Below are 24657 nucleotides of genomic sequence, written 5' to 3'. Positions count from 1 at the left end.
GCATTAATTTATTTATTTACCCTTCTCTCCTCTGTTTCTATGTTTTGTTTTGTTTTTATTCATGAACAGATATACACAACTTGATAAACGTAGGCTAACCTATTGGCACGATAAAGAAAAGTGCTCTTTGTATCACTTGTTTTACAAAGAGTGGTCACGTATAATATTTTAGCAATGATGTGTGCGATTTCATGTTAAGTAGCCTGCTAATAAACTGTAATCTGGTTGTAGCTAAAATATATTAAAAGGCGAGAACGCGCCTCATTCATATTGCTCGTGCACATTTTTGTTTTACTTGCATCAAAGTTTTTCTTTATCTGGTTTGTGTAGTATTTATTTTCTGTGTCGAAAATAGTTTAGACTAAAATTGCTTCCACGAATTATTATTATTATTATTGACTGATTGAAAAACATCGCCTCATTGTACTCATGTAAGCTTAGTTTGTCTAGTCTTTGTTTAAAACAAAACATGGCTCTGTAACAGAAATGACTATCTGAGGAAGCTTGGTACCTTTACATTGTAGAAGAAGAATCTGAAGAAGAATCAAATTTTGTTGTTGTTGTATTTTATGGAAAAGCAAGTATTAAGATATATTTCCTCCTATATTTTGAGATAGCTTACTGACATGCACCTCCAAATATGACTGGAGGGGTATTCATATTAAGGTTTAGAATATTTTCAACCACACAGAGCAGGTCCTCAAAAAATACTGTAAAGACAACAATTCAAATCTATCTTTTAACTCATTTTAAAATGAAGTATTAGTCTAAAATCAACTGTACATGCTCAGATTTCACAATAGCATATACTCAAGATGACAATACAGCTCATCAATCAACAGTATTTTTTATTAAGAAAACAACATTGTTTTTATGTTAATATGGCATAAAGGTAATTTGGCATTTAATAAAAATAATATGTTTTGTTTATATAGCGCTTTTCTTAGGCTCAAGGTCACTTTACAAAAGAATAATCAAAAGAAAAAAATGGATCAAACAAGAAAACGAGGGTCAGACAACAAAAGATCAAATACAGGAAAAAATAAATTTCCAAATATGTTATTTAACAGTCATTTTAAACAGATACGTTTATTCTGTGGAGAAGGAATGATGGCCCACTTTATGGTACAAATAAATACATAAAGATTTAATAGAAGAAATGAATGAATTAATGAATAAGGTCACTTTTATCCCTTTATCGTTTCTTGTTGAGTCTTCTCTATCTTCTGTTGTTTCTCCTTTATTTGGGTCTGCATTTCTTTCCTTGTAGCCAGTATCGCAGTATTTTTAGGGGTGCAGTCTCTGTTGAGAGAGAGATGACTGGGGGAAAAGGGGTGACACGGTTAAATGAATCCATAATGCAAACATATTCTGGGTTCTTGCAGTTTTTAAAATTTGTCAGTGGTAAAGTATCAACATCTAAATTTCATGTTCAAAACAGGATAACCTAATGAATGAAACAATGAATTTGTGTTACAATATTGCCAATTATATCATAAGTAACCACTATTTTTTAACAGTTCTGCATGTACCATAAACATTAAACATGTGTATATGAGCATTTGCAATCTGTCAACATGAAGCATTTGACAAATTGCTGTTGATGTTACAGACATTATGAATTTACATCAATATCATTTTGATTAGGCAATGTGAGTGTATTTCCTGATGTTACTGCAGCACTGAAATATTGTTTTATTCAAAATCTTTAAGGTCAATTTGAAACATGTATCTTGCATTGTTTGCTACTGAATTATCTGATTGTTAAAATGACTCAATTGTTGAGTTATAGTGATATAATCAAATGTTCTCATTACATGTCACAGTAATCTTGTGTTAAAGTAATAGTTTGCGCAAAAATAAAAATTATTTCATTTACTCACCCTCATGCCATCCCAGATGTGTGTGACTTACTTCTTCAGAACACAAATGAAGATTTTTAGAAGAATATTTCAGCTCTGTAGGATCATACAATGCAAATGAATGATGACCAAAACTTTGAAGCTCCAAGAAGCACATGAATTCAGCATAAAAATAATCCATAAGACTCCAGTGGTTAAATGCATGTCTTCTGAAGCGATCTAATGTGGTTTAAGTGAGAGCAGACCGAAATATAACAAATTTAGTAATATTTTGGTCCTTTCTCACACAGAATCGATTAGATCTCTTCAGAAGACATAGATTAAACCACTGGAGTCTTATGGATTACTTAATGCTACCTTTTTGTGTTTTTTGGAGCTTCACATTTTTGTCACCATTCTCTTGGATTGTATGGACCTACAGAGCTGAAATATTCTTCTAAAAATCTTAATTTGTGTTCTGAAGAAGTAAGTCACACACATCTGGGATGGCATGAAGGTGAGTAAACAATGAGAGAATTTTCATTTTTGGGTGAACTATTTCTTTAAGAAAAAACAATTATGTGAAAGAAAACATGTATAATCCTATTAAAAGCATGATAGCAGGTTTTAAATGAATGAATGCGTGACTTTGTTACAAGTGTGACCATTTTGCTGTTTTGTACTAAAAGTTTTGAATTTTGGTATTTCAAAAGTTTTGGTACTTGTGAATATAGTTCACATAACTAAACATACAGATTCAGATTGAATGCACTAATTAAAACCACACATACAATGTGCATCAAAGCACATCACATCAGTATGCTTTGCTTTTATACAGAAGGATTTCACTATAGCAGAAGAAAGCAATATTTACCCTCTTTAAAGGCAGCTTGAGCCTGTTTAAGATTTTGTTGTACAAGGATGCCAAACCACTTTAAAGGATCTCTGTGCTCTGGTGTGGACGACTCAAACTTTGTTTTTACTTGAGGGTCTGTCTCCTGTTGCTCATTTGAGGCATCTTCCTCTGCACTGTCCTTTTGTTTGGCATTTATTAGCCTCCAAAGACCTGAAACGAAGTTGCTGATCAAGGCGCATTTCTGCTGTTTTGTCTGACTAGACACGGTTGAATAGTGCTGTAAGAAAATGTATGACTTTGAAATGCATTGATATTTTTACCAGATAATTGTTTTGCTAGGATGCCCAGTCGTCGGATATTTACTGGTCATGTGACAAACAGATCACGTGACATAATAACGCTACGTAGATATTGCGTGTTATCCATTCTGTGAATATTGCAGAATTTCTTCGTTAAAGTAATGACAGCTAAATCATTATGCACGCACACATTTAACGTTTGAATTATGTTGTTAAAGCGGATTTATTGTGTGCGTAATTTCGTGAACTCTCTGAATGTCTCATAAACAAATGTAAAATTGTGTATAGGTTTGTGTTCCTAACGTGCCGTTTTCAAGAACAGACTCTTGAAACATTTCTGACAGACAGCATAAGTGACTTATCATCATCAAAACAAAATACACGACGAAATAAAAGATGTACTTCCCATACCGGGAGTCGAACCCGGGCCGCCTGGGTGAAAACCAGGAATCCTAACCGCTAGACCATATGGGAGGTGTGAACAATTTTGAAGGTACACGACCTTATTAAGTTGTACACACGTGTATCTCTACTTGTACTAAAACTTATCTCGTGTATGTTCACAGTGTAGTATTATATCCATCGCTGTAACGGACGATGATAATTACAATGGGAAAAAGTTCACTTTATTTTATTTTATTTATTTCACCCTACATAGGACAACAGAACATGTCGCGTTGAATATGATACTAGATAATGAAACAGTAATAAAGTAAAAAACAAAACAATAATAAACTTAAGAGCGCATAATGCAAGTTAATATCCTCACGTTTGGCCAAATTATAGTTTAAAAACACTGTACCATAACGCTGATTATATAAACATTCATAAGTATCAAACTGTAATTCCAACGCTAACTTTCACCACCTCCAGTAGCTCGCCGTGATCGTATAGTGGTTAGTACTCTGCGTTGTGGCCGCAGCAACCCCGGTTCGAATCCGGGTCACGGCAGGGATAAATCCCTATCACGGCTAGGGGGTAAAACTTTTTTTGCTCACTTTGGAAGTTTGTATTATTTTGAAGTATACAAAATAAAATAAAAAGACATAAACTTGCTTTTCTGCACAAATGTGCCACGAATAGCCTAATGTTTTACCTATATACACATTTCGCAATCACATGTGACGATATGTATGTTCCGAGGCGACCGTCCAACTGTAAGCGGTACAACTGTCACGTGGGTTTGCAACACATGCAGAGCGTAATAATGATTGGGTAGCGATAATCACGTGGGCCTACAGTAGGCTGAGACTCGGTGGCGCGATGTTTCTGTTCGTTGCAGTGTCTGATGCTTCAGTTATTTGCTGCTCTAGTTGTATTCTCGCAACAATCAATTGGCTTTAATTAGCAACCATCAAACGCATTGCATTTCTAGGATATTTCAGAACTCACAAAGTAAGTAAATACCGGCTGTGTTGTGAAACATGTTGGTCAGTTAGATTAAAGTGATTTCCATACGTTATCTGGTGCTTTATAAAACGCCTGTAACTCCAGACAGTTTGAGAAACCCTTTTGTTGCTGCATACATGATATGACTTAATGAACTGCACAAAAAATAAAAATAATAATAAGTTAAATTAATTAATTTAGTTGTGTAATCTTTAATAAAATAAACCTAAACATTTTAGGTTTTGTTAATTTCATTTTTGTTAAATATTACACAATTATTTAATGAAAATTTGTTATGAAATTGAAATAACGTCAATCTTAAAAATAGGCTTCAATATTTTTTTATGTGTCATTTGGAAATCATAACTCAATATCTAGTAATTTTCGTGCTGCAATAAGTTTCATATTCTGTCTCTAAATATGCTCTTTTCATTCACTTTTCCAGATGCAGAAGCAAGCGGAAACTATAAATCATCCATATTGGCCACGCAACCTGTCTATTCCAAACTATGTAGCAAATAACCGTTCAATGTCAGAGATTCTCGTATTCCTGTTCTCTGTGTCCGGGATACTGCTGCTTGCCACCTGGTTACTGACTGGGCGGAAGGTGTCTGGGAGCAGGCTTAGTGGAGGGAGAAGGTTAGCGTTGTGCTGGTTCACTGTGTGTGGTTTCATCCATGGAGTAATAGAGGGATGGTTCTCTTTATACTACACCATCATTCCCGAAGACCAGAGTTTCCTGTCTCAACTCTGTGAGTGATGTTCAAAGTCTGTTTTCTCTATGCACTTTGACTCAGTCAATCATTAGGAAGTGTCAAAATTATTGTTTGATACTGTACCCTTAAAGTGGTCATGACATGCCTTTTTATTATTTTAATATGTTCCTTGAGGTTCACTTCTTCTAATATTAATAAAGTTTTTTTGCACAAAAAAATTATACACATATTTTGTAAAACATTATCATTTTCCACCCTCATTCTGACCCTCTGTTGGAAATGGTCTGTTTTGGTGCTGTTTCTCCTTTAAGACTTGACATGAAATGTCCACTGTTGTGATTGGCTCTCTGCTCTTGACTGATATGTGCTTGTCTTCTCACTGCTCACCACTACTGGGCGGGGCAACAGAAGTAATAAGGTGAAGTTGTCATTGATGTGTTGTCGGTGTGTTCGAGATCATGCAGTGCTGTGCATACCGATCGGCGAAAGAGGCAGTGCATGTCGGTTAAAAATTTTGTCCCACCGCTGTGTCACCATGACGTATGCCATCAAAGTACCGTGAGAGCGATTCGAGAGCAGCCGTCTGGTGCAGCTGCTACAGTTGCTCCAGATGAGCTGCACAAGCTCTGAATGTCGACACAACTTATTCACGATTGGCCAGACTTACAGCATGACAAAGGTGACGTGTGTTTCATGGGCTGCGTGTGCAACTGCATACTTAACATACTACTCTTACTACTTCTGCTTTGTCAGTCTATGGCAGAAATAAGGGTAGTATGGTAGTATGCCGATACCAAGGTGTTTACCTCCTGTTTGGCAAAAACTCACAAATCTGTGTTTTTATGATAGTACATCGTGTTTATATAATTTTATGTTTATCATAGTAATATCATGTTTCTTCATAAAAAAACATTCAAAATTATAAAAAATACTGACTCCTTTATTAGTATTAAAATAATATAAGCTTTTATTGGACTTTCTCCTTGTACACCAGCAGGCACTATATTAACCAGCATATAACCTTTTCAAATGAATAAAGTTTCTGGTTATTTTGTTAAATTCAAGCATCTGTCATCATCTGCAAATCATCGGAGTTCCACTTTGTCTGTTTAGAAGAAAGCATACATCACGCGATCTGCCGTGACTGAAGTAGGTTTTGCATGTGAAAGGAAGAGCAAAGTAGCCGGCTTGATGGCTCTCTTTTCAACTCCTCAGAGATCAGGTCAGAGCCCCTTCAAGTTTCAAACTTCTCCTGGCTGATACACTGTCTCGCGCAGAGACGCTCATCCCTCGCACATGCTTGCTGCAGTTAGATTATAACGTGATGGCTCGCGATGTAGTGAACCTAGGGCCGGCTCGTGGGTTAGTGGGGCCCCAGGCGTAATCATGAAAATGGGCCACCTGGTGTGAAAATTCTCATAACTTTATAACATCCATAAAGCGGCTGCATACGTGATGAGCATATTTTTTTAATAGAAAGCACTAAAAAAAGAAGCACTATACTGTATAGCTCGGTAGATGACAAATAACGTGTCCAATAGCTTTTGTCCCAACATCAATATGTTGGGTTAAAATGTACATGCATGGAATATGTGTATTTTAGATGCTGTGACATGTCACCATTTTATCACCTTATTTTGATCAATTTTTTTCTAGAAGTACAAATAAACCATTGTCTCATTTAATATGAGGTCATGTTAACTGCAAGTATGATAATTACTGGATAACATTTTATAATAAGGTTTGCATTAGGTATCATTAACAGTGTATAATACAGGGGCGTGGGTAGCTCAGCAAGTATTGACGCTGACTACCACCCCTGTAGTCATGAGTTTAAATCCAGGGTGTGCTGAGTGACTCCATCCAGGACTCCTAACAACCAAATTGGCCCAGTTGCTAGGGAGGGTAGAGTCACATGGGGTAACTTCCTCGTGGTCACTATAATGTATGGTTCTTGCTCTCGGTGGGGCGCGTGGTGAGTTGTGTGTGGATGCCGCAGAGAATAGCGTGGGCCTCAACACACGCTACATCGCTGCGGTAACGCGCTCAATAAGCCACGTGATAAGATGCGCAGATTGACGGTCTCAGACGCGGAGGCAACTGAGATTTGTCCTCTGCCACCTGGATTGAGGCGAGTCACTACGCCACCATGAGGACTTAGAGAAAACCAATGAAACAATGTATAATAAAATTTTCCAACATTTATTAATCTAGGCTAAAGTCAATTTATAAAAATACAATTCTTTATTGTTTGTTCGTGTTAGTTCATATTGTATTAACTAATGTTAACTTATACAATTTTAATGTTAAAAATGGGCTAGTATATGTAGAAATCAACATTAACCAAGATTATTAAGTATTGTTTATTGTTAGTTCATGTTAACTAATGTAGTTAAGTAATGTTAACAAATACAACCATAAGTGTTACCCATCAAAGTAACACAAAATAAGAAAATGCTGTTTAAAATAGTTTTAGATCATTTTAATAGTATAGGACACTGCTGCCAATGCTTGAAATTCCATTTCAATTACCCACATCACTATGTGTAAATGTTTATTTAGAGCAACAAAATCAATGAAAACAAAAAGTTGGCCAGAATGTGTGCAAAAGTGAATAAAAGTTAAAACATCAGGGAAAATAAGGTACAGCAATGGGGGTGGGGGGTTATATTTGTACATATGTGTTTATAGGGCTTATAACACCTCAAAATATATATTTGTAAACAAATGTAAAGAATAAACACATACCTCTTAGAGAGCAGAGGTCTATGCAGATAGGATAGTTTGGTTATTTTCCAGATTAATTGCTCATATGTTCACTCTATGTGAGGTTATTTTTTTATTTTATTATTTTTTTGCATCTGTATATCGACAGTGTCTGAATTCCTTCCCCAGCAGATTATTCTTGAGAAAACGTGAAAAGCCCTAATGATTTGTCAAGCGCTGTATCTGCTATCATTTACACTAATTAAGCCTCAAAGTCTCAAATAGCCACAAAGAAATATTTTTCATAACTTATTTCCTGCGTTTCTGTCAGGCGTGCGCATTACACAGCAAGATGTGCGATCTGTGTCTAATAATACTGTTATAAGAAGCAGCGCTCCAGTTCCCAACAATGAATAAATTATGCATATTAGAGCGTACTGCTTAACTGTACTTCTTGCCGATTTTATTTGTTGTAACTTTCAGTTATTTGTCTTTTTGTGATTATTCAGAGCTCATTTTATACTTAATATGTTGTTTTTAGTTTTCACCGTCATTGTGATTTGTAAGTTAAATGATCAGGTTCATCCACGTCGGACGCTCTCCTGAGTGTGTGCGCAATAGAAACCAATGGACTGCGGAGAATTTCAAAATAAAAGTCATCAGTGTTTCTTACTTTATGACTTGTTCATTTACTTTTCATATGTTTGTGGGGCCCCTCAGGCATGTCCGATGGGCCGGCCCTGAGCGAATCATAATAAATGTGTCACGGTGTGTATCTATCTTATCTTGAAGAAAATCAGCAATTCAAGCTCTTAAGAAGAGTGAGTTTGTTTTTTGTGAGTTAAAGATGAATCGAAGTGACCAAAAAGGTGAGAGAGTGTACTCTTAGCCCATTATACAGTGCAAAATGCAAAAATGGTTTAAGATTTGTCTTTTTTGTTTTGTTTTTCAGTATAAATATCTAAAACTCCTTACATACATTTAGTTTAGGAACTATATTGCAGAAGATAAAAATGTTGTCGGAGAATGTTGAATATAATATTTGTTAATTTAAAAATATCTATAAATCCTTAAAACAAGATACATTTACCTGAGAAGCAACATACACGATATTTAGACTTGTTTTTAGCAAATGTATCTTGAATAGGAGTATATTTTGTCTTTACTGCACTGGCAGAAGTATAAACAAGTGAAAAAAAAACACTTGTATACAAAATACACTTATATTCAAGATACATTCTCTGAAAACAAGTCTAAATATCTTATATTTTGCTTCTCAAGTAAATGTATCTTGTTTTAAGGATTTTTAGATCATTTTAAATGGAAAAAACAAAAACATTTCTTTACTGAATTAAACATAATAAAATGTATTTTTTCCATTTAATTCAGTAAATGTCATTTAGAGGTATTTTTAAAAGATGATTTTGTCCTCTTTATTGTTGGTAAGCACATTTAATACAACCTTTTAGGTCGAGGCACAAGCTGAATAACCAGTTAAGAGCTAATGATTAATCGTCGCAATAAATCGCCAGAATAGTCTAATAATCGTTCTAATAATCGTTAGATTAGTCGATTATCAAAATAATCGTTAGATGCAGCCCTACCCAAAAATGAAAATTCTCTTATCATTTACTCACCCTTATGCCAACCCAGATGTGTATGACTTTCTTCTGCAGAACACAAATGAAGATTTTTAGAAGAATATTTCAGCTATGTTGGTCCTCAAAATGCAAGTGAATGGTGACCAGAACACAAGCGGGTCCAAAAATGACATGAGGCATAAAAGTAATCCTTATGACTCCAGTAGTTATATCCATATCTTCTGAAGCAATATGACTGGTGTGGGTGAGAAACAGATCAATATTTACAGTGCATCCGGAAAGTATTCACAGCGCTTCACTTTTTCCACATTTTGTTATGTTACAGCCTTATTCCAAAATGGATTAAATTCATTATTTTCCTCAAAATTCTACAAACAATACCCCATAATGACAACGTGAAAGAAGTTTGTTTGAAATCTTTGCAAATTTATTAAAATAATAAAAAAATTAAAAAAAAATAAAATCACATGTACATAAATATTCATAGCCTTTGCTCAATACTTTGTTGAAGCACCTTTGGCACCAATTACAGCCTCAAGTCTTTTTGAGTATGATGCTACAAGCTTGGCATGCCTATTTTTGGGCAGTTTCTCCCATTCTTCATTGCAGGACCTCTCAAGCTCCATCAGGTTGGATGGGGAGTGTCGGTGCACAGCCATTTTCAGATCTCTCCAGAGATGTTCAGTCGGGTTCAAGTCTGGGCTCTGGCTGGGCCACTCAAGGACATTCACAGAGTTGTCCCATAGCCACTCCTTTGTTATCTTCGCTGTGTGCTTAGGGTCGTTGTCCTGTTGGAAGATGAACCTTCGCCCCAGTCTGAGGTCCAGAGCGCTCTGGAGCAGGTTTTCATCAAGGATGTCTCTGTACATTGCTGCATTCATCTTTCCCTCGATCCTGACTAGTCTCCCAGTTACTGCCGCTGAAAAACATCCCCACAGCATGATGCTGCCACCACCATGCTTCACTGTAGGGATTTTATTGGCCAGGTGATGAGCGGTGCCTGGTTTCCTCCAGACATGACGCTTGCCATTCAGGCCAAAGAGTTCAATCTTTGTTTCATCAGACCAGAGAATTTTGTTTCTCATGGTCTGAGAGCCTTCAGGTGCCTTTTGGCAAACTCCAGTCGGGCTGTCATGTGCCTTTTACTGAGGAGTGGCTTCCGTCTGGCCCCTCTACCATACAGGCCTGATTGGTGGAGTGCTGCAGAGATGGTTGTTCTTCTGGAAGGTTCTCCTCTCTCCACAGAGAAACGCTGGAGCTCTGTCAGAGTGACCATCGGGTTCTTGGTCACCTCCCTGACTAAGGCCCTTCTCCACCGATCGCTCAGTTTGGCCAGGCAGCCAGCTCTAGGAAGAGTCCTGGTGGATCTAAACTTCTTCCATTTATGGATGATGGAGGCCACTGTGCTCATTGGGACCTTCAGTGCTGCAGAAATTTTTCTGTACCCTTCCCCAGATCTGTGCCTCGATACAATCCTGTCTCGGAGGTCTACAGACAATTCCTTGGACTTCATGGCTTGGTTTGTGCTCTGACATGCACTGTTAACTGTGGGACCTTATATAGACAGGTGTGTGCCTTTCCAAATCATGTCCAATCAACTGAATTTACCACAAGTGGACTCCAATCAAGTTGTAGAAACATCTCAAGGATGATCACTGGAAACAGGATGCACCTGAGCTCAATTTTGAGTGTCATGGCAAAGGCTGTGAATACTTATGTACATGTGATTTTTGTTTTGTTTTTTATTTGTAATAAATTTGCAAAGATTTCAAACAAACTTCTTTCACGTTGTCATTATGGGGTATTGTTTTTAGAATTTTGAGGAAAATAATTAATTTAATCCATTTTGGAATAAGGCTGTAACATAACAAAATGTGGAAAAAGTGAAGCGCTGTGAATACTTTCCGGATGCACTGTAAGTCCTTTTTTACTATAAATCTCCACCTTTGACCAGTCCCAACCAGTTGGTGGCTGAATGTGAAAGTCACTTCCACACTTAATTGTGGACATGAAAGTGTAGGTTTTCAGTTAAAAAAGGACTTAAATATTGGTCTGTTTTTCAACCACACCTCTCATATCATTTCAGAAGATATTGATTTAACCACTGGAGTCTTATAGATTACTTTTAAACTGACTTTTGGGGCTTCAAAGTTCTGGTCACCATTCACTGGCCTTGTGAGGACCAACAGAGCTGAAATATTCTTTTAAAAATCTTTGTTTCTGTTTTGCAGAAGAGAGAAAGTCATACATGTCTGGGATGGCATGACGGTGAGTAAATGATGAGAGAATTTTCATTTTTGTGTGAACGATCCCTTTAAAGTGCAATCTTTTTTTTCCTTTATAGGGAAAGAATATTGCAAAGGAGACAGCAGATACGCCATGTAAGTTATACACATGATTGTCATATGTTTAAATATGAGTTTATGCATTGTGTCTAACCTCCTTTTATGTGATCTTTGCTTCAGAGCAGATAATTTCACTGTTTGCATGGAGACAGTAACTGCTTGTCTGTGGGGTCCCTTCAGCATATGGATTGTTGTGGCCTTCTTGTATAATCGTCCTTACAGATTCATCTTGCAGCTCATCGTTTCTCTCGGTAAGAGATGTGTCACTCATATTGTATATGAGAATCGGACAACTTTGAAGTAAAATCTGTTTGTTCTAACCTAAAACATTACTTACAGGTCAGCTGTATGGTGCAGTCCTCTACTTCTTCACTGAGCATAGAGATGGGTACATTCACAGCGAGTATGGGCACCCCATCTACTTCTGGTTCTACTTTGTTTTCATGAATATTTTGTGGATTGTCATTCCTTTCTCTCTTATAGTGGATTCATGGTGTCAGCTATCTACCAGTCAATGTATGTTTGATAAAGCAGCCCTGAAAGAGAAATCTAAAAGAAGCTAGGCCAGGGACATAGGAAAGGAAAGAACTGAACTACTGTATACCATTTTTAATAATATCTAAACTACATGAAGAGAATCTATTTTTTAAAATTACATTTTGTAATTGTACAGTACTTATTGATGGAAGAGAATAAGTGTAATGATTATGGTGAATATTCATTACCGAAATGTGACTGTGATTGCATTCAAATTAAATATTCAAAATACTGCCCCATCTGGGTTGCTTCATATTTACTTGTTTTTGTTGTGCACTATTTCAATATCAAATGATTCCATTTGAGATTTTGTTAAATAATTACTTGTTGTAGGATCCACTTCTCCTCATATCACTGACAGACACTTCAATCCTCATTTTATTTGTACACTACAATAAAGCCTCTCCAAGGCTGTCACTACCAATCCCTCTATATCTATCTTCACTCTCTGTTTCACTCTGAATGCAGTTTGATTATCAGTTGAGGATGTTTCTCCCTTTTTGTCCAGAGATCAGTGAGCTCACTCTAAACTGAAGGGCTAAAATACTGTAAACCTGCAGTGAGTGACACCCTCAGTGATTATAATGGGAGAGCTGTAATATTGTTGTGTTTGCTAAATTTCTGGGTACAGCAATTTATTCAAAACCTAAGTGAGCCAGTGTGAAGTTGGAATATGGCAGGAAGTTATATAAATAAGTATTTCATTAAACTTCTGTTAATCCACATTAATAATCAGATTACAATCTCAAGAGCAATAATCGACAATATTGATTTTTGTCAAAATCATGCAGCCCTATTCTCTAACCTCATGTCTCAGAAGAACTCGATATGAACACTATATCTTTTTTCAACTATGGCCAATTGAGATTGAATAACAGACAGAGCACTGCAGTAAAAATTAATATGATTCATAAATATGGATATAACTAATCTATTTTTTTTTGTGACATTTTGTTTTTGTTTGTTTGTTTGGTCCCTGCTGATTTCCACCCCCAAAAAACTTATTACAAATCTAGTCACAATGCAAAAGCATTATGTGTAATAATACAAGGCAGGAACAGCTAAAAGAAGGGATGTGTCTCATGAAAGAACTTGCACAACAAAAATGCAAATGACTGCATGGTAACTGTGTTAAAGCTTTTTCCAAAGCTTCTGCATACAGGCCCAAACATAGTGTGTACACATAACTCTGCAAACAAAATTTGGTAAAGATCACTCACAGGCTAGTTTCAGCACAAATTTGAAAAAGTCTTACCGTAGGCTAATATACAATGTACTTCAACATAAAACTACCCCGCTTACACTTAACTGTCTAGTGCTGCACAGTACAAAGGTTTAAGATAATCAAATCACAGTATAAGATGTGCCCCATGTGCATACAGTCTTCATACACTGAAATGCATATTCTTTCCTATAAAACAAGAAAGAAATCATTGAGTGTTTGAACTTGAGCTATTTATCACTCTGTAGCGAAGTTCACACCAGCAGATATCATGTAAGTAAATTATATTTGTTTATTATATATAGCCTAAAATGTACGAAGTATCAATACTCTTCGTCTTTGATTTTCTTGATTTTTAGTTTAGGTTTGTTTATCTAATATTATTTTAGTCTATTTTAACAAACGGGGAAAAGAAAAAAGGACAAAATGTAAATGTGTTAAGGACTATAAATCATAGCAGTTGCATAGCATTATTTCTGGTTAGTCTGTTATGTGGGTATGATTTGGTGAACTGAACTGACTGCTGTGAAAGATTTGATTAGCTAGTTGTTGCGTTTTGAATTTTGACCCTGCAAAACTGCAAAAGGCTCTGGACTGATCTGGGTCCCGTTTCCAATAATGATCAATCTTAGCGGTTAAGAGTGTTTTCTACGAGCAATTTTACGAACGTTCGTTATTTTTTACTTGTGTTTCCCAAAACTGCACAACATGAACGCGCGAGGACGCGCTTTAAGTTCTTCAAGTTGCTGTCCGTGTGCGAGCTTCTGAAATGTGACCGTATAGTGCTGCTCGTCAGTGTAATTTCATTATATTTGTGCGTAACTTTAAAAATATTTGTAATTTACCTCGCTGGAAATGTTTATACACATTTAACCTAATTAATTACACATAGGCTATTACATATTACATATATTATTGCATATTTTGCAATAATTTTGTGTAGAACGATCTATTTATTTTACATAATCACTGCTTCGTTCATCAGATGTGCATTTTCGATATTTCGATTTCACAAATTGCTCTGTTGGTCGAGATTAAAGTTTCCAGGATCAGTGAACACAGCAGAGGACCTGTGTATGGTACTGCCAATGACAAAAAAAGGTTCACCGTTATTGCGGGACGCAAATAAGGAGACGCGTGGAAGCTGCGCTTTAGGGACATTCACCAATCAAAGGTAGGACTGCTGTTTACTCCCAAAGTGGGAGTCTTATCATTCTCAAAATGTGTCCCCCTCTGAACTTCCAAAATGTAATTTCTTTACTTGCACTTGCCATTGGTCCAACTAAACCCTCAAGCCTGATGTTGACGGTAAACTGAAGACAATCATAGACATGTCCATTGAGTACATAGGCCCATTAGTGAAGAACAACAAAATTATACCGCTCCCATTATAATAACCTCAGCAAAAAAAGAAACGTCCTCTCACTTTCAACTGCTTTTATTTTCAGCAAACTTAACATGTGTAAATATTTGCATGAACACAAAAAGATTCAACAACTAAGACACAAACTGAACAAGTTTCACAGACATGTGACTAACAGAAATTGAATAATGGGGGGGCGAATCAAAAGTAACAGTCAGTATCTAGTGTGGCCACCAGCTGCATCAAGTACTGCAGTGCATCTCCTCCTCATGGACTGCACCAGATTTGCCAGTTCTTGCTGTGATATGTTACCCCACTCTTCCACCAAGGCACTTGCAAGTTCTCAGACATTTCTGGGGGGAATGGCCCTAGCCCTCACCCTCCGATCCAACAGGTCCCAAATGTGCTCAATGGGATTGAGATCCGTGCTTTCCGCTGGCCATGGCAGAACACTGACATTCCTGTCTTGCAGGAAATCACACACAGAACGAGCAGTATGGCTGGTGGCATTGTCATGCTGGAGGGTCATGTCGGGATGAGCCTGCAGGAAGTGTACCAGATGAGGGAGGAGGATGTCTTCCCTGTAACGCACAGCATTGGGATTACCTGCAATGACAACAAGCTCAGTCCGATGATGCTGTGACACACTGCCCCAGACCATAACGGACACTCCACCTCCAAATCGATCTCACTCCAGAGTACAGGCCTCGGTGTAACGCTCATTCCTTCAACGATAAACGTGAGTCCGACCATCACCCCTGGTGAGACAAAACCGTGACTCGTCAGTGAAGAAAACTTTTTGCCAGTCCTGTCTGGTCCAGCGAAGGTGGGTTTGTGCCCATAGGCAACATTGTTGCCGGTGATATCTGGTAAGGACCTGCCTTACAACAGGCCTACAAGCCCTCAGTTCAGCCTCTCTCAGCCTATTGCGGACAGTCTGAGCACTGATGGAGGGATTGTGTGTTCCTGGTGTAACTCGGGCAGTTGTTGTTGTCTACCTGTCCCGCAGGTGTGATATTCAGATGTACCTATCCTGTGCAGGTGTTGTTAATCGTGGTCTGCCACTGCGAGAATGATCAGCTGTCCTTCCTGTCTCCCTGTAGCGCTGTCTTAGGCATCTCACAGTACGAACATTGCAATTTATTGCCCTGGCCACATCTGCAGTCCTCATGCCTCCATGCAGCATGCCTAAAGCACATTCACGCAGATGAGCAGGGACCCTGGGCATCTTTCTTTTGGTGTTTTTCAGAGTCAGTAGAAAGGTCTCTTCAGTGTCCTAAGTTGTGACCTTAATTGCCTACCGTCTGTAAGCTGTTAGTGTCTTAACGACCGTTCCACAGGTGCATGTTCATTAATTGTTTATGGTTAATTGAACAAGCATGGAAAACATTGTTTAAACCCTTTACAATAAAGATCTGTAAAGTTATTTGGATTTTTACAAAATTATCTTTAAAATACAGTGTTCTGAAAAAGGGACATTGCTTTTTTTGCTGAGTTTATGACAACAATCAAGTAATTAATGAACACAGTTCTCAGGTTGTTTTTGGAAGTGTAGCCTGCATAAAGAATATGGCTTGCATTCACCCCACACAAAATAAGTATTTTATTGTAAATTATATTAATCAAAATTATTAATCATATAATTACAATCAAAGGAAATAATCCACAGTTAAATTTTTTGTCATATTTGTGCAGCCCTTATTTACATATATTAATTTAACAGACCTAATCTAAACTGATTTACAAATGAGAGATGAAACGAGCTTTATAGTTACATTGTTCTATTTTTCCACAGTGTTAAATACTAGAAAATGTCTAATTATTACCTACCAATAAAGAATACTTAATTGCTTCGTGCTGGCAATGTGTTGGTTGTTTCAAAAATAAAATAAATGAATGTCTCTAGAAACGTATACACAGTAGTTTGTAGAATAATGGTATAATACGAAATCTTAACATAAAAGGGATGGACTACTTCTTAATGACACAAGCAAGGAAAATGCCGAAACCCGGGATCGAACCAGGGACCTTTAGATCTTCAGTCTAACGCTCTCCCAACTGAGCTATTTCGGCCATGTAAGCAGCTGAAACTACAGTCATAATAGTTTCTCAGTGAACATCTGTGGATGAAACTGTATTTTAAAAATTTACCATGCACTTTTTCCCTCTTTGAAAGGATTTGATGTATTTTAGTTGTTAATGGTCCCATCCTGAATTTGATAAATGCTTCTACGCCTTTAAGAGAACGTACGCTATAAGAAGACGTCACATTTTTTCAGGGCGGGACCTGGTTGAGTCGAAGTTCTATGAAATTCTTAGAAGGGTTCTGTTAAATGGCTGTTTACATACAAACGCTCCGCTCTGGCACTTCAGGGTTCTTTTGGTACTGGAGAAAACAGCTCTCTATGGGTGCTTCGCTCAAATTGTCCCAAAATGTTGTTTGTGGGGTTAAAACCCATTTCTGAAAATTAATGGAGATTTTGGATTTATCAGGATCATGATAAACTCAGCATTTGATATATTTTATGATATTTCACGGATCACCGCCATCATTATAGCGTCTGCTTTAGTGAGACCCACTTACCCGCAGCTGCCGTTAGCGTAGGGACCTCGTCACCAACATCGCAACCCATGCCATATGTGAAGAACAATGTCATACTGCTAAAATGATTCATTTTGAATGCATTAAATAACAATTGTTATGGAAAACGGCTGAAATTAAGTTTGAACATGGAATATGATTATACTGAAGTCAAACGTGATTATTTACACGTGGTTTAATAATTTAAGCAGTAAAGACGCATTTTATACTGTATGTCTGATGGTAGTTTTCATACCACATTTTTTAGGCTCTAGAAGTTTGAAACGTGTGTGGATGTTTATTTATCAACCCCTAACTAACACGTCCAACATAAACATACAGGCATATTGAATCAAGTTAAAACATGCTTTCCTAACATTTTGAAAGAGCCTACATAATTTATTCACTGTAAATCATAGATATCCATTTATAATAACTTTTATTAACATCAAGAAACATTATTACCTAATTTAATGCTTAAAAGATTATTAAAACGGCAGGGCTGCTCATCACCGTTGCCTGCGGTGTGACGTCAGAGTCATTTGCAGAGTAATTTCAATTTCAACAGACATGAACAAAGTTCAGTTTAGCTTTTTATGTTTTTTAAGCTTAACGTTAAGAATATTTCATGTATGCAAATAACCGTTTCATAGAGTTTTCAATAAAGACATATACAGAGAAATATATATTTATGACTACAGCCTTTCATCATACAGTTATTTCATGATATATTTAATTGTGCCTGCTGTATCCCTCTATGCTTGTGTTCTCCATAGAGGACCTAAAATTTAGAAACAGTTGTCTTAGGTTTCTGGGGGGCATGCAACGTTGTCCTGTTGTTGCCTACAGCAGTTCACACCTTGTGGTTCTTTACTACAGACTTTCCTATTTGCACTCATAAATGTAGATATAAATGTAGAGACATTGCTAAATTTTATTTTCAGGCATTTTGCGTTTACTCCATGCATGTGTTTACTCTAAATCTTTCAAATGTATACCTTCTTAAAGAGATCACAACGCATACAGATATATCTTTCCACTTCTTTCAAGATTATGTTCATTTTAACAGAGCTAAGAAAAATTTCTCAAAACAATAGCAAAGCAGAAATTGCCCATTGCTAGACTTTAATTCTACAGTCATTAATATCAAATTATAATCACTGTCACATCCTTAAAAATCGCGTTTCCAACTATTAAGTTTTCTATTTGTGCCTGTTCTTAGGTCTGTTTACACAATATTTCACAACAAATATGGCATGTTTCTGCATGTGTACAGAATTATCAACAAAGAAATCTCCATAGAAAGGTCTTATATCGCCCCCTGCAGGAGTAATACTGGGGAAATGGAAACTTAGTAGTTTTACCCTGGGTTTACCACAATATGTCGCTCTTTCATTATGACGCTTCCCTCAAAAGTGTGCTCTATTCAATCATTAGTTCCTATTACAAATTAAGTTAGTGTTTACATTTATTGCGGCTATTATTTATTGTTTATCATTTATGGCCAAGATCGATCAACAGTTAAAATTGTGATCCTACCTAGTAAGATGCATGCCATATTTACACAATTTTCACCAAATATTATAGAGTATTCTGGTAAAGCTTAATTTGATATCTTCATTAAGAGCAAATTAGCAAAAATCCTTTAAGTATGAACTTCAAGCAGAGCCTAGATGATTACTGTCAACAGAAAGTTACTTCCAACTGCAAACCTTACATTTTGCACAAAATAATGCACATTTGTCATTCAGACAATTCAAACAATTTTTTTTTTTTTATCATTATCAAGACAACATTCTCACAAATTACTTAAATGTTTATTAAAAAACAAAACAAAAAACACTACCGTCCCTGGGTGGGCTCGAACCACCAACCTTTCGGTTAACAGCCGAACGCGCTAACCGATTGCGCCACAGAGACTAGCGAATACCTTTATTGGAATACATGTACAAAACAACATTGTATCTGTCCATAGACCTACATGACACCTTTGTCCAAATATACAACAACAAAGATGCTTGTGACTCCACTTATAAGCAATCACTAGGTCATTTTACATGGCTTTATATGCTTTACTATAAGCAATACACCGATCAGCTACAACATTAAAACCACCTGCCTAATAATGTTACCCTCGTGCCGCAATTGCACACAGCGGTTATCTGAGTTACCGTAGACTTTGTCAGTTCGAACCAGTCTGGCCATTCTCTGTTGACCTCTCTCATCAACAAGGCATCTTCTGTCCACAGAACTGCCGCTCACTGGATGTTTTTTGTTTTTGGCACCATTCGGAGTAAATTCTAGAGATTGTTGTGTGTGAAAATCCCAGGAGATCAGCAGTTACAGAAACACTCAAACCAGCCGGTCTGGCTCCAACAATCATCCATGCGATTATCTAATCAGCCAATCGCAGTGCAGTGCATAAATCATGCAGCTACAGGTCAGGAACTTCAGTTAATGTTCACATCAACCATCAGAATGGGGAAAAAAAACTGATCTCAGTGATTTGAACCATGGCATGATTGTTGGTGCCAGATGGGCTGGTTTGAGTGTTTCTGTAACTGCTGATCTCCTGGGATTTTCACACACAACAATCTCTAGAATTTACTCCGAATGGTGCCAAAAACAAAAACATCCAGTGAGCGGCAGTTCTGTGGACAGAAGATGCCTTGTTGATGAGAGAGGTCAACAGAGAATGGCCAGACTGGTTTGAACTGACAAAGTCTATGATAACTCAGATAACTGCTCTGTACAATTGTGGTGAGAAGAATATCAGAATGTATTATGAGATGCTGGTTGGCGCTGTTTTGGTGGCACAAGGGTACCTACACAATATTAGGCAGGTGGTTATAATGTTGTGGGTGATCGGTGTGTATCTTCGGCATCTATCTCTGAGGTTAAATGTGAAAAAGCATAAATGTATAAACTCAAACCAATATTTTTAAGGACAAATTCTCATTGGAAGCGTACAGGATTTCCAACTGCAGACCTTTCACAGAAAGCATTTGATATTCAGGCATTTGGTGTAACGCCTGATTAAGGTACTTCATTAGTAGTGTCAACACAACATTTCCATTAATAACTCAAAATGAATGCATAAAAATAAAACCTCACCGTCCCTGGGTGGGCTCGAACCACCAACCTTTCGGTTAACAGCCGAACGCGCTAACCGATTGCGCCACAGAGACTGGTATCTGCCCATCCTGGAATGATCCCAATACATACACAAGACAGTCCAGAATTGATACCTGAACCTCTGAATAATATACTTTCTTTGCAGAACACACCACTTCTGCTAACAACTGGTATAATTTCCGGCATTGGCAGGTCTAACCTCTGAGAATGATCTGAAATGCAAACATTATGAACGTATTGTTTTCCACTCAACAAAGCCATGACATCTGCTGTTTTACTTTGTTTTACAGCCTTTCACTAACAATAAATTATCCATGGTTTTGCTGCAGTAACCAGTTTGACCATAGTGTAGTAAAACCAGTAGTCACAAAATTAACCATGGTAACTATAGTCATGGTTACTACAGTTTTACTATAGTAAAACAATTACTGTATGAATACTTAAAAAAAAAAAAAACACGGTTATTACAGTGACGGTTACTACAATATTACTACAGTAAAATCATGGTTAATTTTTGCGTAAAGTAATCTGAAATAGTTTTTTCCCCCTAAATTGTTAACGAAAGTCCGATTAATTACTGAACCAAACTGTTCAGTTCAGCGATTCATTTCAGGCATCATTCAAACGTGCGTCTCATCTGACTGTCTGTTCACGTGTTCTGTTATTAGAAGTGCTGCTTTATTATTTTAGTTAATTTATAATTATTATTTATAAGTTGCAACGAGTGTTGTAATTTATTTGCATTCATTTCTTCCAGTTAGTGTCGTTGTTGCTGCCGTTTGTGTTTGTTAATTAACTGACAGTGATTTAATCATTCCTTTTGAGTCTACAAAAATACAAATAAGCCAGATATGCTTTGTTGTTCTTCAAGTCATGTACATTACAGATTTACACATACAGTACCTCAGTGCAGAAAAATGATACATTACATTTGTGTGTGTGTGTGTGTGTCATCTCATTGAGCTAATAAACAACGCTTAATCATATAAACATGGCTACATTTTCAGGTTAGTCATACAAACATTCAACATAACACTTTCAAATAAGCTAAATAATAAACAGTAAAACATTTTATATTCATTTACAGCTCTTCAATGAAATAGAACGTCTTTTATTACACGTAATAATTTTATATACACACCAGTTAGCATTGTTTTATTAGAATGATAATAACTGGTTAAAACGAAACTCTTGCAAATGTGTTTTCACACTCATATGAGCAGATACTTTAACGAACGGGAGGATTATCTCAGGTACCATAAAGCTCTTAGCGCTGTTTTTAAGAGTTTAGAGTATCCCTCGCCGGGCAGAAGGGTTTTTGTACGGACTGATACAAGTAGTTGCCAGTCATTACAGCCAATGTTTTCTCAATGTGGATTATAACCACAAAACAAATGTATGCAAAGTTTCTTTCTAACAATGATAAACGCTAAATGAATAAAATTAAATATAAAACTTGGCAGTAAACTATTTGACTAGCCATTTGACATCGATCGCGTGTACATAAGATCGAGCGATCGTTAGTTACTAAGTTAGTTACTAACTAGTAACATTTAACTGGTTACGTTGCCTTACCTCAATCATTTGAGCCAAATGATCTAAATGTTGAAGCATTTAGCTAGTTGTCCACATCATCAAGATTACCTCAGACAGGTCATGACATTTCAACTTTCTGCTAATCACAAGGTGCATAATCAACAAATAATACTGTTTGAATCGATTGTTTTTAGCGTAGAGTCATGACTAGAACCTTCCTACCTCATCTTTATTAATATTTTGCTTTGCAGAGTTCGTAAATGTTGACGTGAAATGTACAGATGTTGTTTTCGGACCCACTGTAAATATTCCTAATGTGAAGGCGTTACGCGTTAAGGAGGCGTCCTCTGATTGGCTGCATCAATGTGAAAGGCGTGACGCTATTGGCCAAACAATCAACTTACTAAAATGAAAAAACTGAGACAGATATCTAAATATATCCAATGCAATAATGTTGTTACTTGCCTTATTATTGTTTATTTTTTCTACAGCGTTTCATCCGGAATAAATACATTCGTTTTACAACAAACTTCAAAACAGTGTATTCTTTATTATTATTATATAAAAAACTACATGTAATTACATGTAGGAAATGTCCTAAATACTCACATGACTTTCCACAAGTTTAAAGTTAATATGGTTTTAAACATTTACAGTAAGATAGTACATATACTACCCATACAGTAAACAGTACTTTTTATAAAATGCAGCTTAACAACATCAACATGGATAGCCCAAAAACATAACATATGGACATTTCAAAGTGCCGAATAACAATGCAACAAAAAGCAGCAATTGTCTTGATAGACATTTTACGTTAGTCATACTTTTCATAATATAATGACTACTGTTCAAGACTTATTTATTCAAACAAGTCTGTACTAAACTCCATGCACGCCCTATATTTCCTAGTTAAACATCTTGCTCAGCCTCTAATCGAGTTTACTGTTTATGTCCTTTAATTTGGAGTTGACTTGTTTCAAGGCAGTGTGAGTCAGGCTGGAGTTCCAGAATCTTTCCAAAGGCCATAAAGGATTCTTCCAGTTCCCCCTCTGGATGCAAGTTTGCCCAAGTTGATCCCAGGCTTTAGAACTCATTGGGTTTAGCTCAGTGATTTTGATACTACTGTCTCTGGATTTTCCAAGCTGGCCTAACTTAAGTTGGCACAAGGAGAGATTGGAGTGAAGTTCTGCTTTTACAGTTCTGTACACCTCCTCAGTCGGGACGTGGGAGTCCTCCACACTTTCTTCCTCTTGCTTTTCTGTATCATTGCATGTTGCCAAAGCTGTATTATATCCATCCACGCATTCTTCTGACTCCTCTGTTTTTCCTCTTGTCTGGCCCTTTAAAGTTATCGCCAGTTTTACAGCTCTGCTGCACCCCAGATATCTCCCTTCCCAAACTGCTGGCCACCCCTCTGCTTGTGAAACTGTATCCAAGCTCATTATTCTCCAGGTGTCATTTGCCATGACTCTTGCCCAGGGGTTAATGAGTGGAGCTGAAGTGTGAAGCAGAGAGACTGTTGAGGCAATAATTGCTCTGTTGTATTTTCAGTCTGGGTACCATTAAAATCACTGCACGCTGCTTTGGAATCCTTTACGTTCTAGGCACTTAATGTGAATTGCAATAAAAATTAAAAAAAAAAAACCCTGCAAAAATGTCATTAGATGAGATATAATATTACACTTGTCCATGCTACACATATTAAATTAAATTATTAGGTTACTCAGAAATCAAAACTCTGTCATTATGTGCTCACCCTCATGTTATTCCAAACCTGTATAACTTTCTTCAGTGCAACACGAAAGAAGAAATTTTAAATAAGGCAGTGGTGCTAGGGGATGCTCAGCCACCCTAAATTGAGGCCCGGCCACCCTGTGTCCCACCCCTGTCATTCTGTCATATTTATAATCAGGGTTTGAGATTAACTCCTGCCAAATGCGAGAAAAAAAATATATAAATCATGCGTAACAGTCAAATCATTAGCCAATTTGATCATGCTATAATATTACATTCATTTTCCCTGACAGTATTTTAACAGTAAAGTGCATCTCCTGTATTTTCTGAATGAAAAGCGATGTCTGAGCTGTGAATGAATGAGTCGGTTCTTTTGAATGGATTTGTCAAATGGCTTAGCAAAATGGTGTGAATCGATTCACAATTCATTCAGAATAATTTGGGTGGCTCTTACATGCACTGAATCATCTGGAGTGGTTTCTCACTCAGTAAAACTATTAAACATAGAGCGCAGGATGAAGTGGAATATTTACTGACAATCCATTTAACCTAAACCTGCAAATGCATTCTATAATTGGAGCAAGCGACCAGTGATGAAAAGGTTTTCATTTAGTTTAACACCGGCTATGAGCAGCTTTTGAATAACTCTATACTGTCTGCAGGAAAACATTTGATCCAATTGAGTATCAAAACAATAACAGTACATGAAAGTACCAAAGTTGGACATGTACCATGACAGTACCATGGTGTTTTATGGGGTACCTGTAAATATCATGGTACATCATCAATATGG

The 24657-nt window shown here is 36.9% G+C and overlaps 1 protein-coding gene, 1 long non-coding RNA gene and 5 other non-coding genes across 7 annotated transcripts; 2 read left to right on the top strand and 5 right to left on the bottom strand.

The window, feature by feature from the left end:
• Positions 1–828: 828 nt before the first annotated feature.
• On the bottom strand, positions 829–3415 carry LOC127418505 (uncharacterized). Its single transcript, XR_007893501.1, has 2 exons — positions 2716–3415; positions 829–1320 (listed from the first exon to the last, which is right to left on the bottom strand). It is a non-coding gene; the product is annotated as an uncharacterized LOC127418505 (long non-coding RNA).
• On the bottom strand, positions 3399–3470 carry trnae-uuc (transfer RNA glutamic acid (anticodon UUC)). The gene has a single exon. It is a non-coding gene; the product is annotated as a tRNA-Glu (tRNA).
• A 405-nt stretch (positions 3471–3875) lies between these two features.
• trnah-gug (transfer RNA histidin (anticodon GUG)) lies at positions 3876–3947 on the top strand. The gene has a single exon. It is a non-coding gene; the product is annotated as a tRNA-His (tRNA).
• A 298-nt stretch (positions 3948–4245) lies between these two features.
• On the top strand, positions 4246–12529 carry ebp (EBP cholestenol delta-isomerase). The gene is made up of 5 exons (XM_051659097.1): positions 4246–4391; positions 4831–5137; positions 11753–11789; positions 11874–12004; positions 12093–12529. The coding sequence occupies exons 2-5, from the start codon at positions 4831–4833 to the stop codon at positions 12314–12316; spliced, it is 699 nt and encodes a 232-aa protein (XP_051515057.1). The 5' UTR covers positions 4246–4391; the 3' UTR covers positions 12317–12529.
• Positions 12530–16875: 4346 nt separating this feature from the next.
• On the bottom strand, positions 16876–16948 carry trnaf-gaa (transfer RNA phenylalanine (anticodon GAA)). Its single transcript has one exon. It is a non-coding gene; the product is annotated as a tRNA-Phe (tRNA).
• Positions 16949–19302: 2354 nt separating this feature from the next.
• trnan-guu (transfer RNA asparagine (anticodon GUU)) lies at positions 19303–19376 on the bottom strand. Its single transcript has one exon. It is a non-coding gene; the product is annotated as a tRNA-Asn (tRNA).
• A 1194-nt stretch (positions 19377–20570) lies between these two features.
• trnan-guu (transfer RNA asparagine (anticodon GUU)) lies at positions 20571–20644 on the bottom strand. Its single transcript has one exon. It is a non-coding gene; the product is annotated as a tRNA-Asn (tRNA).
• Positions 20645–24657: the final 4013 nt, after the last annotated feature.

Source organism: Myxocyprinus asiaticus, chromosome 28 (genome assembly GCF_019703515.2).
Source record: "Myxocyprinus asiaticus isolate MX2 ecotype Aquarium Trade chromosome 28, UBuf_Myxa_2, whole genome shotgun sequence".
Classification (NCBI taxonomy): Eukaryota; Metazoa; Chordata; class Actinopteri; order Cypriniformes; family Catostomidae; genus Myxocyprinus; species Myxocyprinus asiaticus.
The sequence above is the reverse complement of the archived record's forward strand: the minus strand, read 5'-3'. Positions and strand labels throughout refer to the sequence as shown.

Excerpts from the sequence above, each read along its gene's own strand:
- ebp (XM_051659097.1), top strand. The coding sequence starts at position 4,831 with ATGCAGAAGCAAGCGGAAACTATAAATCATCCATATTGGCCACGCAAC. Across the intron at positions 5,138-11,752 it reads GAGTTTCCTGTCTCAACTCT|GGAAAGAATATTGCAAAGGA; the intron begins GTGAGTGATGTT and ends TTTCCTTTATAG. Across the intron at positions 12,005-12,092 it reads GCAGCTCATCGTTTCTCTCG|GTCAGCTGTATGGTGCAGTC; the intron begins GTAAGAGATGTG and ends CATTACTTACAG.